Here is an 18,113-nt window from a genome sequence, read left to right as displayed (position 1 = left end):
CAGTATGTTCTTGACTCCCCCACTCAAAGGGTTAAGAGTCACATAAATGATTAATATAATTTTAAATGTCCAGATTCACTCTAAATAAAAACTAATGTTTACTCCCCAATTCTATCTTTATATTAAAAACAAACAACAAAAACAATTAAATTGTTCAACTTTTGGACAGAGGTATATATATTAACCCTGTGTGTTATTTTCACGGATAATGAAGTTCAAGTGTTCACTGGTATTACTGCTTAAGTTCTAAAATCCTATAAAACATCTCCCATTTTAGTCTTCTATAAATAACATAAAATTTCAAGTTCATAAGAAATTTTCTACCATATACATTATAGAGATTTCAATGAATCCTATCTCAACAGAAATAAAAAAGTATGTAAATATATAAACACAAAGTAGAATGACACTGCTTCTAAAAAAAAACAGAAAAGGTAATTCAGTTTTAATTTATTTTCATCACTTGTTCTTCATGATCCAGATATTTTAAAATGCAATGAAAATTAACTTTCCATGATATGTCAGGGACTGGCACTAAAAAAACTTTCAGACTGCAAATGAGTTATACAAATGAAAATATCAAATGGAGATCCAGTTATCAAAATGAAAGCACTCAACATATTAAAAGTTCACAATTATTTGTTTAGAGCACATAAAAAAGTCAGCTTGCTAACCAACTGTTGTGATTTTTCAAGAACTACTGCAGAGGTTTGAAGAAAATAGATTTATTAGTTAACTTATAAAGAGATTAAAAGAGCTTGAAACAAGTATTAAAAAGAAATTTGTGCCTTTATTAGAATGGTGTTAGGCTTTAAATATACCAATTTGGGTAATCAAATTATTCATTTTTTAATAAGAAATGACACTGCAGAACTGCAATACTGGTCCAACAGTCTTGTCTTTACTTTTCCTTTAAAGCGAGAAACAGAATGCAAGTAATCAGAAAGCACTAGCAGGCATCAGTTAATCCAAGATACTAGCTTCTTAGTTCCAAAAGCACTTGCAAAGAAAACCACTGGGGGGCATAGGGTACGGAAGCACTTCCTAATAACTGGAATCCCATGAGTGTGTGTGTATGCCAAGTCTCACAGGCTATTTTTTGTATTTATCCTTTACTTGGTCATTTTTTTCCCTCAAATACTAGTTTTTCTTTGACTTTTTTTCCTCAAAGTATAAAAAGTATGAAATATAAACAAGCTCTTGCATTGCACACTTCAGAGTGTACAATTCAAGCATTATAGAGCTATCTACATACCGATGAATCCCATCAAATCTTGGATAATTCAATAATATACAAAATAGCAGGGCAGAGAAAGAACTAAAACCCACTTCTTTTTGTTACACGTTAAGATTCAAATATTCAATCTAAAGAAAAACACTTAATCATTTTGGCTCTCCTCTACATTCGCATGTTGATATACTTATTAAAATATTCCTGTATAATTATGTTTGGTCTTATTATTTCAAGTCAGGTTTACAACCTCAAAACCAGCCATCCAGACAAAACAGGTAATCAGAAAGATTATTTCTTCCCCACCTCCCTAACCCCAATAACTATGAAGCCAATTTTACGACATGACTCCAAACACTGGATTGTGACGACAAATGCTAGGTCCAATTTCTTCATAATCCTTTTTGGTGTGGCATACTTGGTAGAACTCAGGCTGCAAATAAAAGCATATATTTTTGTAAAGGTCAAAAATTTACCACTTTTCCACATGCTTTAAAATAGATTTGTTAAATCTAAAATGTTTATTATTAGTCCATTCATGGTACTTGAACAAAGCTTAGAAATTCTAGCAACCATGACTCAAAATCAGCTTTAAGTCTATAACCAAAACTGAAAAGGAGCATTTAACTCGAGTCCCTCCATCCCCCTCCTCAACACCTGTTTCTCCTGGGATTTTGAAATTCTGAGGAATGGAAGGTTGAATCTCAAATGCTCAGACCATTCTGTTGAGGCTTTCCCACATTGTACAGTGAATCAAGAAAAGCAGCAGCATTAATCTAAATTACAGATAAACTACTCCTAGTCATGCTACAAAAACTTCTAGATTAACCTGTTTTCCTCACTCACGGTCTGGTATGGACAGACTGTTCCATGCTCTGTTATCTCATTTCTCAAAGGGCAAAGTTTTTTTTCTTTTTATATCTTTATTGGAGTATAACTGATTTACAATGTTGTGTTAGTTGCTGCTGTATAACAAAGTGAATCAGCTATACATATACATATATCCCCATATCCCCTTCCTCTTGAGCCTCCCTCCCACCCTCCCTATCCCATCACTCTAGGTGGTCACAAAGCATTGAACTGCTCCCTGTGCTATGCAGCAGCTTCGCACTAGCTATCTATTTTACATTTTGGAGTGTGTATGTCAATGCTACTCTCTCACTTCATCCCACCTTCCCCTTCCCCCTCTGTGTCCTCAAGTCTCTTCTCTACTTTTGCATCTTTATTCCTGCTTTGCCACTAGGTTCATCAGTACCATCTTTTTTATATTCCATATATGTGCGTTAGCATCTGGTATTTGTTTTTCTATTTTCTGACTTATTTTGCTCTGTATGACAGACTCTAGGTCCATCCACCTCATTACAAATAACTCAGTTTTGTTCCTTTTTGTGGCTGAGTAATATTCCATGGTATATATGTGCCACATCTTCTTTATCCACTCATCTTTCAGTGGACATTTAGGTTGCTTCCATGACCTGGCTATTGTAAATAGTACTGCAATGAACACTGTGGTACACGTGTCCTTTTGAATTATGGTTTTCTCAGGGTATATGCCCAGTAGTGGGATTGCTGGGTCACATGGTAGTTCTATTTTTAGTTTTTTAAGGAACCTCCATACTGTTCTCCATAGTGGCTGTATCAATTTACATTCCCACCAACAGTGCAGGAGGGTTCTCAAAGGGCAAAATTACACACTCAACTAGCTTATACGGCACAACTGAAGACAATTCAAATTAAGGAAGAAGATAACTTTTACCTCTTATTTTTAAATGGTTTTCAATCCAAGGTTGTATAGTTTTCAATAATTCAGATAAAAGTTCTTACATTTTGTTTAATACTCTGTGTACTACAGGATAAAGCACCATTATTTAGTAGGCTAACAATGTTAAAATATCTTTTAAAGGGGTTTTAAGATGTTTTGGTTTGGGGAGAGGGATCTTAGTAATTCCCTTTATTCAGTTTAGAACATCATACTTCCTGTGTGATGAAACGTAACTCTTAATGCTTTTAAATATTTGCACAGAAAAAACAATGACCTTCTGATATCTGTATTACCACAGGGTTAAAAAATTTTTCCCTACAGATAAATTTTAAAACTTTAAAGGCTCAGTCTAAAAAAACAAACAAACAAAAAGAAAATAAATCCAAATGAATTCCACTTTTTAAAATACTGTGTACATTTCTATTCAATCACTTCCCTGAACAATATTATATAAAAATTTAAGAAATTCCTCTTGTTCTTTTAAATTGTGTAAGTACTGATAAATTCTTTTATCTTAAAAAAAAAAATCAAATTTTAAAGTAAGCTTCATCTCACTTACTGTGGAAGCCAGCATGGATCCTCCAAACCAAACTGCATATCGCTGCATGTGGTGTGTAATGACTTGTACATCAATAGGTTTTGGCTATAAGAGACATAGTAAGATCAGTTCAATGGTAAATTCATACAACAATTTCTGTATCATTTAACCTTAGATGTACATACTCAAAAATAAGTAAATAAAACTTTAAAAGATGCAGGGGGAGGGGTACACATGGCAAAACAGAATACAACAAAAACAAATTAAGCTAATTTTATTATTTTTCTAAAAACATAACCACACTGCAGTGAGGGAAAGGAACTAACCCAGGTAACCTGTGAACACAATATTATGGCTATGTCCTCAGGCTTAAGATAAAAACTAAGCAAACACTGAACTCCAGTTAGCGGGTCTATTTCTCACAGTGGTATGAATTAATAATTCTGAAACTACGATATATGTATTCCAGGATTGAGCACAAACAAACGTATTATAGAAAACAGAAGCCAGGTTTCTCACTGTCTGGGAAGAACATTACAAATATAGGAAGGTAGAAGGCTAGAATGAACCTTATGGTGTTCTGGAACTTGCATTATCAGTATGAATCCATAGTTTTTAATTTATATAAATAGAGCCAACTAGATATAGATGGATACTCACACGTATCCTAGCTCTGACTGCCAAAAAGGCCTAGAAGCAGTGACCCCTCAGTAGCAATGAATATACCTAGTGTCCAATTCTTGGTGGTTGTTTTTTTTTTTAATTGAAGTATAGTTGATTTACAATATTGTGTTAGTTTCAGGTGTACAGCAAAGTGATTCATATATATTTTTTCAGATTATTTTACATCAGAGGTTATTATAAGATATTGAATATAGTTCCCCATGCTATACAGTAAATCTTTTTGCTTAGCTATTTTATGTATAGCATAAAACTTTGTTTCTTAATAGCATTCTCCACTAAAAGGAACAAGGGTGCATTGAAACAAAATGGCTGATTACAAGACTGGAGAAGAGAAAGTACAAGATGAACCTGCAATATGTTGCTGTTCCAGAAAATAAGGAAGTACCTGAAGAATACTGGGGCCACAACAAAAGGAATAAAAACCACCTCTGAATGATTCCTACTGGCCAAATCTGAGAAAATTTGAGCATCAAAATTAATAATAGTATAATGATATGTTGATATTATATCACACTGATATTAATGATACAGCGTATAGAATAACTGAGAAATCAGGAGTTCATAGATATAACTTAATGAATGAATGAACGAGGTGGAAGGAAATACTCTTCCTTCCAGTAAAGTGAGACTATAAAACATAGAAGAAATGACAGAATTTGCAAAATACCATTTGGCCGCTACCACAGTAATAACTATTTTAGGAAAGAAAAATGGATATTAAAACCAGTGGGTGAGAGTTGGATGAAAATCAGGATAGTTACATAGTCTGAAAGTATCTCCCCATAAGATTCTTATTAAATATAAAGGAAAAAATAACTTTATAATAGAGGAACCGGACAGACACTTAACCAGGTGATCAAAGTTAGCATATGGGACAAATCATATCATGTGTCTAGTGATACAATGCACTAAAAAGAATACAACATCACTTCTGCGGTATTACTGCCAAAAATGCAAAATCTGAACCTAATCATTAACAAAACATCAGACAACCCCAAACTGAGATAGATTCTGCAAAATAAGTTGCTTGTACTCTTCAAAAATATTAAGGTTATAAAAGATAAAAAACACGAGTACTTTTTCCAGATTAAAGGGAAATGATACCTAATTCAAACATGTGATCGTGGATTGAATCTTAGACCAGGAAAAAATAAAATAAATGTATTTTTTTCCTTTTTCTATAAAGAACAATAATAGGAGAAATTTGAATCAGGTCTATAACTAGATAAAATATTGTGTATCAAGGTTAATTTTGTTGATAACTGTAATGGTCTATTTTTAAGAAATACACAATAGAATATTTAGGAGTAATGGGCCATCATATCTGCAATTCATTCTCAAATAGTTCAGAAAAAGGTATATGTGTGTATTTGCATATAGACATATATTTATAAAAACAGAATAATAAAACTAGTATAAAATGCTAAAATTTGGGGAATCTAGGAGAACAACGTATAGGAATCTTCTACTAGATTTTGCCAAGTTTTTTAAAGCATGAAATTATGTCAAAATAAAAAATTTTAAAACTTAAATGTCATAAAAAGATCTGGCTTTTTTTGTTTAAAAAAAAAGCTGTTTGGCTGCCATTTAAAATTGGATTGACAAGAAATAAAGCCAGATTTAAATACAAATACATAAAGATGTTATGAAGATCTATAAAAATGACTACTGAGTAAAATAAAAGGGAAGGAGGCAGAGTACTCTAGTATACAGGTTTTTCCTGCCTCTCCCATTGCAGAGCACAGGCTCCGGATGTGCAGGCTCAGCGGCCATGGCTCACGGGCCCAGCTGCTCCACGGCATGTGGGATCCTCCCGGACCGGGGCATGAACCCGTGTCCCCTGCAACGGCAGGCGGACTCTCAACCACTGCGCCACCAGGGAAGCCCTCTCATTTCTTATTTAGAAATATACAGGCTTAAAAATATTTTAAACATTTTTACTTTACTGAAATATTGTTTTCAAAAACAGCATTTCTTTTGTCATTTCATGTATCTGTAATGAGTCATTACAAACTAAACAAGTACTTTTTACTGTACTCCAAGGGATAAGTTTAAGATAATCAAAATTTAGGGGCTGAAAACAGTCAGCTGTCATGCAGTTTCTCAACAAGCAGCAATACAAGAGTGTTGTAGTTTACGGTTAAGTAATTTTGAGTGACTGCGGTAGTCTCAGATGAAGCCCTCATTCTTGGTAGTTTTCCAAGTTGAATAAAATGTGTTTTACTTAGCAACATGCCCTCTGAATCAATGTTTTCCTTCAATATCCCACATTTAACGAAAATGAAACAAAATTTACTGAAATTCTGTCTTATAAATACATACAGCAGTCATCTGAGAATTTAAGGCTAATTCTGACCTTTTGCCAGCAAGCCCAAAATTACAGGACACGTAACAGAAAGGTTGTTTTGCTGAACCACCAATTTGATTTCACACTAATGAGGCTGTATGGGAGAGGCTAGAGTCTGTGAAAGCAGGCTTGACCACACAACCGCCTCTCTCTCTCAACTCTGCTTTGCTGTCCTGCTGTAAAAGGTATTTAAAATTTTGTGGACCCATAAAGAATATTATTGCTGGAATATGCAAGGAATCTACTATATATAAATTATCTGTTTGAGACAGATATCAAAAAAATCTCTCTCGTGGCTATAACCAAGAATATTTTCCAGAAATGTAGGTAATATCCTAGAGGAATGGAATGACCAAGAATATCATGAATATGAAGCTATAAAATTAACCACTTTCCATTAGAATACCTCAGGTTCCTCTTATCTTTCTAAATAAAAGAAAGTTGGCAGACATTTTGCATTCCCAATATAATAATCAAGGCACCCTCAACCCTCCCACCAATAACTGAGAAAACCAACCTTCAATCTACCACCACTCAATTCCTCACTTAATTTCAGCCTGGCATCTACAGTTCTTTTCAAATCTCTTTGCAAGCGACGTCCGAAGTCCCTGAACATGGTTGAACCTCCAGAGAGGACAATATTCTGTATTAGTGGACAAAATAAATAAATAAATACAACTTTTATGTAAGAGAAAGAAGAAAAAATTTTAAAGATACAAGAAACGGTACTAAAATCCTATTATACCCCTTTGAAGAGAGGTGTTTTAAAATTTACATTCACCAAGAGAGAAAACAAAGAAGTTTTTAAAAAGTATGACCTAGAATAACAATTTTGCTGTAAATACTGACCTTGTAGAGAGGACGTCTGACATCAATAGGACAATTCTGAATTACTTCATCTACAACTTCTGAGATAGGCTGAGTAAAGTCTGGATTAGCAAACTGAAAAGTAAATTGGACATATGACAGAGATTAGACCACTACTGACTTAAATATCACAATAAAAAATTAAGAAAGCTTTCAGTTCAAAAATAAAAGGACTTCTAAAAACCATAAATTCTGGTCTCTGATTCAAATTAAAGACACTGAAATCAGAGATTTCAGAAGAAATCAAATTAAAATAATGATCATATATACCATTTCATAACCACCAGAATAGCAAACATGTAAAGCCAAACATACTATGAGCTGGCAAAAATCTGTGCAACACTTTACAATGCTAATGAGAATATACATTGATATAAACACTCTGGAGAACAATTTGGCAACATCTAATAAAATTTAAAATGTACCACTACTAACTCCACTTCTTATAACAAACCCCAAAGAAACTCCCACACATGTGCTATTACATAAAGGCATAAAATTATAGCAGCTTTGCTTCTAAGAGTAAAAACAACCCAGAAGTCCACCAGCAGGGTATGATATAAATAAAATGCTGTGCCATCAATCCTCATTATTCATGGATTTGGTTATCTGCAAATTTGCCTACTCGCTGAAGTTATTTGTAACCCTGAAATCTGTATCTGCGGTGCTTTCACATGGACATGCGCATGTGCAGAGCTGCGAAAACTGGAGCTGACATTCACATTCACAGCTCAGGTGGAACCAGGCAACGCTCTGCCTTCTTGTTTCAGCTTTTATACTACAAGTAAGTCTCCTTTTCATGATCTCTTAGTGCCACAGTTTTCCCATTTTTGTCGGTGATTTTGCTGTTTAAAAATGACCCCCAAGGATAGTGTGAAGTACTGTCTGCTGCTCCTAAAGCACAAGAAGGCCGTGATGTGCCTTATGGAGAAAATACAGTGTTAGATAAGTTTCATTTAGGCACGAATTATATAGTGCTGTTGACCCTGAGCTCAATGTTAATAAATCAATAATATCTATTTTAAAATGTGTCTTTAAACAGAAACACACATAAAACAAGGTTACGTGTTTCAGTGACAAAAATGTTGTAGTCTGAGCCTCACAGGACCCTAACTCTGCATTTCCCTTAGGAGCAGTGGCTCAGCATTCACTAATTCAGTGTTTACAGCAACTTTATATAACATCTACTGTGAATAACAAGAATGAACTGTATTATTCACAGGATGATATACTCATAGTCAAAATAAACAATTTCCAAATAGTGACACGCATTTTTTTAAACTTGAATGATTCCATATATGCAAATTTTTTAAAATATATTTTTCTTATGGATACATGTACATTTAAAAACACAGACTGGAAACACACTAAATTCATGACTGTGATTACCTCAGGAGGAAGAAAGGATGAAAAGGAAGTAGAGAAAGGAAAGGGTCTGAGGAAGGTATTCTTTCTGTAGTTAATTTCACTTAAAAAATATATGAAAAATGTTAAAATATTAGTTATGTGTTTATTTGGGGGTGGTTAAGTACATGTGCGTTATACAATACACTTTTCAGAATATTTTTTTTAACAGACTGATTAGATGGGTAGGCTTGAGATGGAAAGTTGTTTGACAATTTAAACTATTACAGAAATGGAATGAGGTTAAAGATAATAAATAATTTTAAATTTAATTTTTATATATAACAAAGAGGTCTGATACAAGGAGAAACAATATTAGGGAAAGCTTCCTTTTTACCCATCATTTATTTTTATATGCATGCCTATAGCCCTCCTACATCAGGCTGTATATTTCCTGAGAGGAACCACAAAAAAGAAAAACATAAAGAAGTTTTCAAATGCTGGATCTCAGAATTTAACTTGTATTCCGAAACAAAGATTTCATTTTACCAAAATTTTTCAAAAATATGTGTAAGTTGCCATGTCGTTAAAATTGGAAAGGAAATGCTAGAAGGGATTTTTCCTAGATTAAAATAAAAGGTCAGAATCTAGCTCTAATTTGTCAAAAATAAATAGGTGTACTTTATTAAAATGAACACAATTTAAAATATTGTCTAGAAAATGAGCTGCCAACAACCTCTCTTGGCCTCTCATTTTTAGAATTAGGTTGTCTTAATGGGAGGGACAACATTCCTTTGTTCATTAAACTGATTCCATAACTTGACTGATAATTATCAGGCATGTGTCAGGTTTTTACAATTTTTTAAATTAGTTTTAAGTTATTTAGAGGGTGGGCACGCAATGGAGAGATTTAATGTTACCTGAGTAATGAAGCATAATGACAGAAAATATTTTAATTTACATAAAGTAAAATACCACTAACAAAGGTTCTACTGACCTCTACTACCACAGTAAGAGAAAAGAAACTGGCAGTCAAAATCTGATTTTCTGAAACATGCTGATGAGTGTTAAGAAACCCTAACAGGGATATACAGTGGGTATAAAAATGTGGCTCATACTGAGTCTCAAGAACCCAACCTACAGATTAGGGAATGTTTTATCTGTCAGAGGTGGTCTGTATTGTACTCTGTGGAAAAATGGGAAAATATAGCTCAACTTGGCTGCCTTCCTATGCCATTTATAGGCAAGCTCAGGTTACAGGCAGGGACTGGCTTAGCTGATGGTTAACTGGAATGAGCAGAACTGGAATCCTGAAAATGTTATCTTATCAACTTGTTGATATAAAACTTTCAAATTCTCTTTGTGGTTCTTTGTTAGCCATTTCTTCAGTATTTACCTAAAACAATAATGTATACACACACACATGCACATGAGATTAACCTTCCTGTAATTATTTTTCTACCTTTAAGACAGTTTGTCTGCTATACCATGAGCTAGCAAAAGGCAGGGATAGGGTCATTCATTCCTGTGCTATGTACCTGTATGTCCTCCTCACAGTAATTTTTAATCAGGAATATACAAAAGAAAATATTTATAAACCTTTAAGTATTCACATACCCTGGGATCTACCCACAGAATTCCTGATTTAGGAAGAAATGGAGTCTGATTTGAAAATATCCTTTGAAAAAGCTCACAGACTACTGTGCTGCAGAACCCCAGGTGAGAACAAGTAGAATAATATACAGTAGAGAAGCAAGCAATGAATATTTCTTAAATAAATTTAGGAAAAAAGAATAAATTAACAATAAAGTGTTGGAGATTTATTCGATACTTTAATACTAATAGGCTCAACTTAGGGTCCCTATTAATATCTATAGGACTTTTCTTTCACTTGCAGCAAAAGGATTAGTCCTGCTTAACTGCTCCTTGATCAGGTCTTAGTATTACTGCAAGTAGCTATCAAGGAAGAAATACCTTTTTTCTCTTCTGAAAAATTTATAGGGAATGTACCCAACTAAAGCACAGCAGCCCAAAGAGGTTTGTCAAAAAAATTTTAATTTCCTTTTTAAAAAAAAAATGAAGTGCTAAACCCATTCCTTCTAAAAACAGTTCTTTCTACTATTTATGATAAATTTAGCAGTTCAATAATAAATATCCCCTTATTCTTTCACACATTTTATCTTCAGTGTTCAATCAAGCTCAAATGCCCACACTTTCATCTAACCAAAACAAAACAAAACCAAAAACTGAGCAAATCCTTCAAATGACAGAAATATCTAAAATTACAGAAGAATCTTAAAATTAACTTGGGAAGTGACACAGTTCATACGATACAAAAAACAGGTCTGTTCTTGGAAAACGTGGTGAACTGAACACACACATATCTAATCTTGCTCTTTCTCTATTAAAAGCACCAATATAGAGAATTTTTTAAGGCATAATCCCCAAAGTATGGAGAGAACAGAACAGGAAGAAACAGCAACAATATTTGGTAAAACAGAATCTGAAAAGCAGATGGATAAGACCATGCACTCCCCCTAAAACACTTAATAAGTCATCAGTAGGAAAAGCCACGAATCAAGCTGTATCACAAATCCCCCAAAGAACTAGCTGTACCTGCCAGAGCTGAAATTAAGTTAGAAGGAGGCCAGGGAGGAAGGCTGGCAGAAAGCCTCTCTGAGGAGCAGTTAAAGCCCCAGATCCCCTCCAAAGAAGTCTATCAAATGCCTCCTCATCATCCAAGGAGAAAACTGGTTAGTCTATACTCTCAACGGAATAAAGCAGAGTGACAGGACTCTACACACAACTGAAAGGAATGAAAGCAGCAGGATTTTAAGTGAAGGTATTCATGCAGCCTACTGCTAACACATAAATACCAACCCTCTTCCTCAGTTTGGCTGCCAACCTTTACTCTCTAGGCAGGAGTCTCCTCTGGGAACTGGATTACCCGAAATGATCTGAAGAAACACACATAGGGCTATCCTCCAAAGAAAAAGCCATAGTCAACAAGTCCTACTCACAAAGCTTAGATTTCCAACAGGCTGAGCATCCCCCTCCTAAATGAGTGATCCCCTGGAGTCTCTAGCATGTAAAATATAGGTACCAAAACAAAGAGAAAGGCAACTTGGAAGAAAGCAGAAAGAAGAAAACTTAAAAAAAAAAAAAAACAACCTCTGACTAGTATCCTCAGAGAGTCAAAAGATATGCAACCATGAAACAAGTACACGGTAGCATAAAAAAGGAGTATCAAAAGCAGAGGTAGGGGAAGTTCTTGAAAATTAAGTATGTTACCAGAAATAAAAAATTCAATAGAGGGTTCAGAAGGCAAAGTTGGAGAAATCATCTAGAGATCAGAACAAAAGCGCAAAGAGAAGAGAAAAATATCACAGCAGAATGCTAAGGAACAAAGCAAAGATCTACAAGAAAAGGTCCTATACAAGGTTTAGAAATCAGAGCAGTTTCTCACTTCAAGTTGTAATGAAAGCAACCAAGCAGTAGCTTCAAAATGCTGAAGGAAAATAATTTCCAATCTAGAATTCTACACCCAAACTACCAAACAAGTGTGAAGATAAAACGAATACATTTTCAGACATGCAAGGTCTTAAAGTTTTCACTTCCCATGTTCCCTTTTTATCAGGGACTCTACTGGCAGATGATCCCCACCAAAGTAAAGAAGTAGACAGTAAGAAAGGGAAAGACACAGGACAGAGGAAAGAGGGATCTAACTCTAACACAAGAGAGAGGCAAAGGGAATCCCCAGAATGATGGTGAACTCTCTATCAGGTGCAGAAGGAAACAAGTTCGGATTGGGACATATCAGATGCTCTGGAAAATTAAACTGATGAAAAAACCCTATGCATCTGAGTATGCTGAAAAGACAGATTCAAAGTGAATTAATGACAATTATTTTAAAACTAAGTAGACAACTTATTAATGACTCTGTGGGAAAACAAAATACTAGACAGGAAAATATTTCATGGTAAACTACATGGCTCACATCTAAATAAAATTTGTGTTCACCAACATATAAGCACTGGATTTTTACCTAACTGAAGTTACAATCTAACTATTGGGACAAAAGATTATGAAAAGGTACTGTTTGTGGTGGAGACAAAGGGAGAAAAGAAAAGGCAATCCTCCTCTTCCATAGCTAGCTAGAAGTTGACAGAAAAATATCTAAAACTGAAAAAACTTGAAGTTGCAATATAACCAAAGCTATTTGCAGCTATGGATGCAATCACCAAAAGAATCAACTAATAAGAGTATACCTCTAGAAGAAAAATGGGGAAATATATACAGGGCACTCCTACTTTTTGCTAGAATTTAAACAACTAGGACTTTAAAACAATGTGCATATACATAACTAATTTTTTTTTAACTTTAAGAAAGAGAAAAGAAAACAGATTTCTCACAGAAGAAATTTCAAAGAGAAAAAAGCTATGGAGACGAAAAGATGTTTCAAAGTTTTAAAAAACAATGAAGAAAACTTCGTATATCAAACAATAAAGATTACTTAAATTAATAAAAAAAATTATATATGAAACCTTAAACAGCAAGATATATTTTCACCCAGACAACTATCCCTTTTCTAAGCAATATGACACAACCAAAACACATTTTATTTACATATCTAATGTTTCAAGGTTTTTAAGACAGTCAAGATGTTAGCTAAAGATATCTGTAAAGAGTATTTCACTCAAAGCTTCTTCTTTTGAAACCCAGGGTATCTCCTATCTTCCATGCTATTATCTATCTTGTGGATCCCATTCATCTAAGACTCTGGTTCAGAATCTTCCATGATACTCTAATTCCTGTCCTCAACTTAGGGTTTTAACATCTCTCTCCAACATTTCAACTTCAAAACAACTGATGTTCCTTAACTCAAGTGATCTTAAATCCACTTCTACTTCAGCCACTCACATATACATGGCCCCACTGGAAAATCTGCCCTGATTTCCAGCTACATGTGGTTCTCTCTCTCCATCCTCTGGAATCCCCAATACAATGACAGAGGGAAAGTACAAGGAAACTTAAATGCTCAAGGATGAAAAAAGGAGATAAGGAAACAATAAAATAATCCAACCCTGTTTGGAAGACAGAAAAGGGACTTTACATCCTAAGTGTTTCCAGAGCACCCTGTAGCACCTTCAAAATTGCCAGAAATTGAAGGTATAAGAAACTACATAAGGAAAGAAATTATTATAGAGAACCAACAAGGGCCTACTATATAGCACAGGGAACTACTCAATATTTTGTAATAACCTATAAGGGAAAAGAATCTGAAAAAAGAATATATATATACATATATATATATAAATAACTGAATCACTGTGCTGTACACTTGAAACTAACACGATATTGTAAATCAACTATACTTCAATTAAAAAAAATACTAGGTGGAAAATAAAGAAAGAAATTGTTAAAATTCTCTACGTGGAATAGTGACACCCCCAGGTTCCTTTCCAGACCTCGTATAACCAGGTAGTTAACTACAATGTCCATGAATAAATGAAAGAAAGAATATACGAACAAACAAAATGACATATATGAAGAAATGAGGCAAAAATTTAGGAAAAACTAAATTTTAAGAGAAAAAAAATCACATTACATTACTACCTCAAAAACAAACAACATTCACGGGTATGATATTATAAATACTGTCATACTATTGATTTAACATAACAGCCAATAACATGACAGACAGGCTAAGAGAAAAGAGGCTCTAGAAACAAAATCAACTAAAAGGAGGTTAGTAGATAAACTAGTTACATTGATATATCAAGAAACAGCAGTATAAGCACTGTATTTTGAAATCTGGAAGTAATTACCAAGAGTAATGGCTACGTAAGAGCTAGTGGCTGCTCTGCACATCACTGTCAGTGTTATCTGACTTTTAAAACCATGTGCACATATCCTTTTTAATTTAAAGAACTGCAAAGCAAATGTGCTGTCTAAAATCTGAAAACTCCTTTACACTTGTCTGACAACAGTGCCCTATCCTTCTGGCGCTCACTCCTTTGCTCCCCGTTTCCAACTATATGCCAATTCATCATGACCTCCAACCCTTGCCGGTATCCCTCACTATCTCTAAGTAATTCAGCCTTCCGGATTCCCTCTCTTCTCTAAGCTGCACCACTTTAACCTCTTGCCTTGGCAAAGCCCTTTGCTCCTTTCCCAATACTGCCTGGTGGGGTGGGGCAGGGGGCGGGGACGACACCATTCTATGACTACAAGCTCTGAGTATCTAATTTCAGTGGTGCCCCACGACTAATAATACAGTCACCTTCTCAATTCTCAAGAGTGATTCCAAGTCACTATTCTCTCCCAGCCCTCAACCTTCTGTCTGATCCCTTCTCCAACACAAGAGCTTGATTCCAGTTCATGAAAAATAATTAAAGCTATGAACTACGATGATAAACTTCTTCAGCTATCTGCCTGCTCCTCTAACCCTTTCCAGCTCCACATTTTCCTGCACCCATACTTAACCCCTTTCCTGTCCCTAGAGTAACCCCTCTTAAAAATAAAACTAACCTCAGCCTTCTTACAACTGACTTCTTACCAGTTCCCTGTAGCCACTAAGCTCTTCCTTTATAGCCGCCTCTCACGATGCCCACAACTGACAATTCCCAGACCTTTACCTCTCACTGATGCGACACACTGCCTCTATCACACCATTCCATTGAAACTGCTCCTCTAGGATCACCACTAATCTGGATGCTAAAAACCCATGGGTATTTCTCAGATTTCCTCTATCACCTCACTGTACCAACTGGCACTATTTAACCTCCTCCCTCCCTGAAACATTCACTTCTCTCAATGTCAGCACCACAATCCCTTGGCTTGTCTCCTTCCTTTCTGTGTGTTTCAGTATCCTCTGCAGGCTTCTCTTACTCTGCCTGTCTATGAAGTGTTAGTGTGCACTAAGGCCCCATCCTTCCCACTCCACATTCTCTGCCTGGCCAGTCTCCTTCTTTGCACCATTTATGGTGATGACTTGACATCTATCCTCACTCCAGGACACATGCCCCAGTTCAAAACCCTTAGAACCCAAGTGTTCATTTTCAAACTTTTTTGAAGATGCATAGTAAACTCACCTCATTCTACCTTATCTATCTTATCCTTCCGTTTTCCTAACTTCAGTGATGGCAAAACATTGAGTTGCTCAAATTACAAACCTGGGAATCATCACAGATTCTTCATATTCTTACTCCCCTCACATCAAAGCAATCGGTAAATCATGTCGATTCTATTCTTACTCTCACCTCCTTTCTCATTCTCACTGACCTACTGACTTTTTTTCATCTGGGAAACTGCAATAAACTCACCTGTTTCCAACACAATTCATTCTGTTCCTATCTATCCAACCCAGTGCAACCAGAGTGACCTTTCCCATACCATATATAGATCTGTGTCATTTCCATGCTGAACATTTCTGCACAAGCACAGAATCCAGTAAACTCCTTTGCATAGCATTTTAGCTTCTCATTAACACCTATCTGGATCCATCTCCTACCACTCTCTTCCTTTGTACTTTATTATCTAGCTCTCTTACACCCCAGACCTCTACCCAGCTTTTATATATATACACATATATATATATACATACATATATATATATATATATGTGTATATATACAGTTCTCTGCCAGAAATGTACTCCCCTAACATACCTGCCTGAGAAATACCCATTCATCCTTTCTCAGTTCAACTGTTATCTCCTCTAAGAAGTTTCCCTTATTCTCCCAAGCAGACTTAGATGCTTTCTTCCCATGCCCTCACCAGATACATGCATTCATTAAGCAACTATACCACTTTTTAGATATTCATCTCTCATTCTTTCAGCTTGATTAGAGCAAGATAAATAATTTTTCATCTTAAATACACAATGCTTAAACTGAGATCATGAAAACTGTATTCACTTACCACTTGCTGACTGAGTAAACAATATTAAACAAACTATTCTTACTGCTGAATAAGCAGAATAGGCATTTAATGTTACTAATTCTAATACAAAAAGTTCTTATACTAACTTACTAGAAGAATTTTTCATTATTAAAAGCTCATATTTCATTAATTTAATATAGCCTGTATGTTGCTAACACTTCATAAAGAGAGAAGACTATTTTGCTAATAGTTAAATATTTTGTTATGATAGTCAATTGAGGGTTCTTTGTATAATGGTTATTTTATATGGGAGGAGGAGGAGAGAGTTCTAGAACATCTCCTAAAATATTTTATTTAAATGACCATGAATTTAAGGGCTCCCCACCCTCCATGACTCCAAGTAAGTCACAAATATTAGATAAAAGTTTCATTTTTCTAAATGTATGAAATATAGTAACTGTTTACCCAGTTTTAACACAAAGGCAATTTTTTTCTTGAAAAATATGACTCACTATAGTATTTTAGTATACAAAAGAAAGTTCCTGAGATTAACTCCTCTGATATAGTTGACTGATATTTTCTGCTGAATATTTCAAAACAATTCCATCTAAAAAAAAAAACTTACCTCTGGATGAAAAAATATTTCAGGTCCCAAGAATCTCTCATATCCAACATCAATGGAAAATTCTTTCTTTGAGATAGCATTGATTCCAGTATACTGTTTAATCCACTTTGATCCATCTGTATCATACTTGTTAAATTCTTTTACTAAATCTGGACAGACATAACTATAGCGCTCCTAGAAAAAGAAATGAGTATTTTTTTCCTCTTGCTTTAGGAAAAGCAAAACAGAATGGCATATTTTCAGTAAACTAAAATCAAATGAAAAAACATCTTCAGAAAATAAAATTAGCAAATTTAGCTGAAGAAAATTTTATGTTAGGATGTTATCGTATGTGTAGTAAAAATGAACAGCTCATCTCCTATACATAACTGAAGGTTTCACAAATGAAGAGAATAAGACTTAAACTAAAGAGCCAATTTCTAATATTTCAGTGCTATTTCATGAAAGTACTCATTAATGTCATCCAAAATTTTATGCTGTTTCAATAATTAAAGGAGTTCATATTTTAGAAAAAAGAAAAAAAATACACAAAGAACTGGAGAATAAATAGTTGATATAACCACACAAATTAATATAGTAAGAGGTACAAGTTATTAGGTATAAAATAAGCTTCAAGGATATATTGTACGACATGGGGAATACAGTCAATATTTTAAATGAAATACAACCTTTAAAAATTGTGAATCACTGTATTGTACACCTATAACATATAATATTATACAGCAACTAAACTTCAGTTAAAAAATTTTTTTTTTTTTTTTTTTTTTTACATATATAGATCTTTAATACCTATCTGGAACAAAAGATTATGGGCTAAGTGAGCAAAAGAAA

General features: G+C 34.5%; 1 protein-coding gene across 1 annotated transcript in view; it reads right to left on the bottom strand.

Annotated features, from left to right (window-relative positions):
- Positions 1-434: 434 nt before the first annotated feature.
- The window catches only part of ACTR3 (actin related protein 3), a 57,746-nt gene continuing 40,067 nt past the window's right edge, over positions 435-18,113 (bottom strand). Inside the window, exons 8-12 of the mRNA XM_067742147.1 lie at positions 17,283-17,456; positions 7,412-7,504; positions 7,080-7,205; positions 3,553-3,636; positions 435-1,664 (exon numbers count right to left, since the gene is read on the bottom strand). Coding sequence (XP_067598248.1) covers positions 1,569-1,664; positions 3,553-3,636; positions 7,080-7,205; positions 7,412-7,504; positions 17,283-17,456 — 573 coding nt within the window. The 3' untranslated portion in view covers positions 435-1,568. The remainder of the gene's footprint in view (positions 1,665-3,552; positions 3,637-7,079; positions 7,206-7,411; positions 7,505-17,282; positions 17,457-18,113) is intronic.

This window comes from Pseudorca crassidens, chromosome 6 (assembly GCF_039906515.1).
Source record: "Pseudorca crassidens isolate mPseCra1 chromosome 6, mPseCra1.hap1, whole genome shotgun sequence".
Lineage (NCBI taxonomy): Eukaryota > Metazoa > Chordata > Mammalia > Artiodactyla > Delphinidae > Pseudorca > Pseudorca crassidens.
The sequence above is the reverse complement of the archived record's forward strand: the minus strand, read 5'-3'. Positions and strand labels throughout refer to the sequence as shown.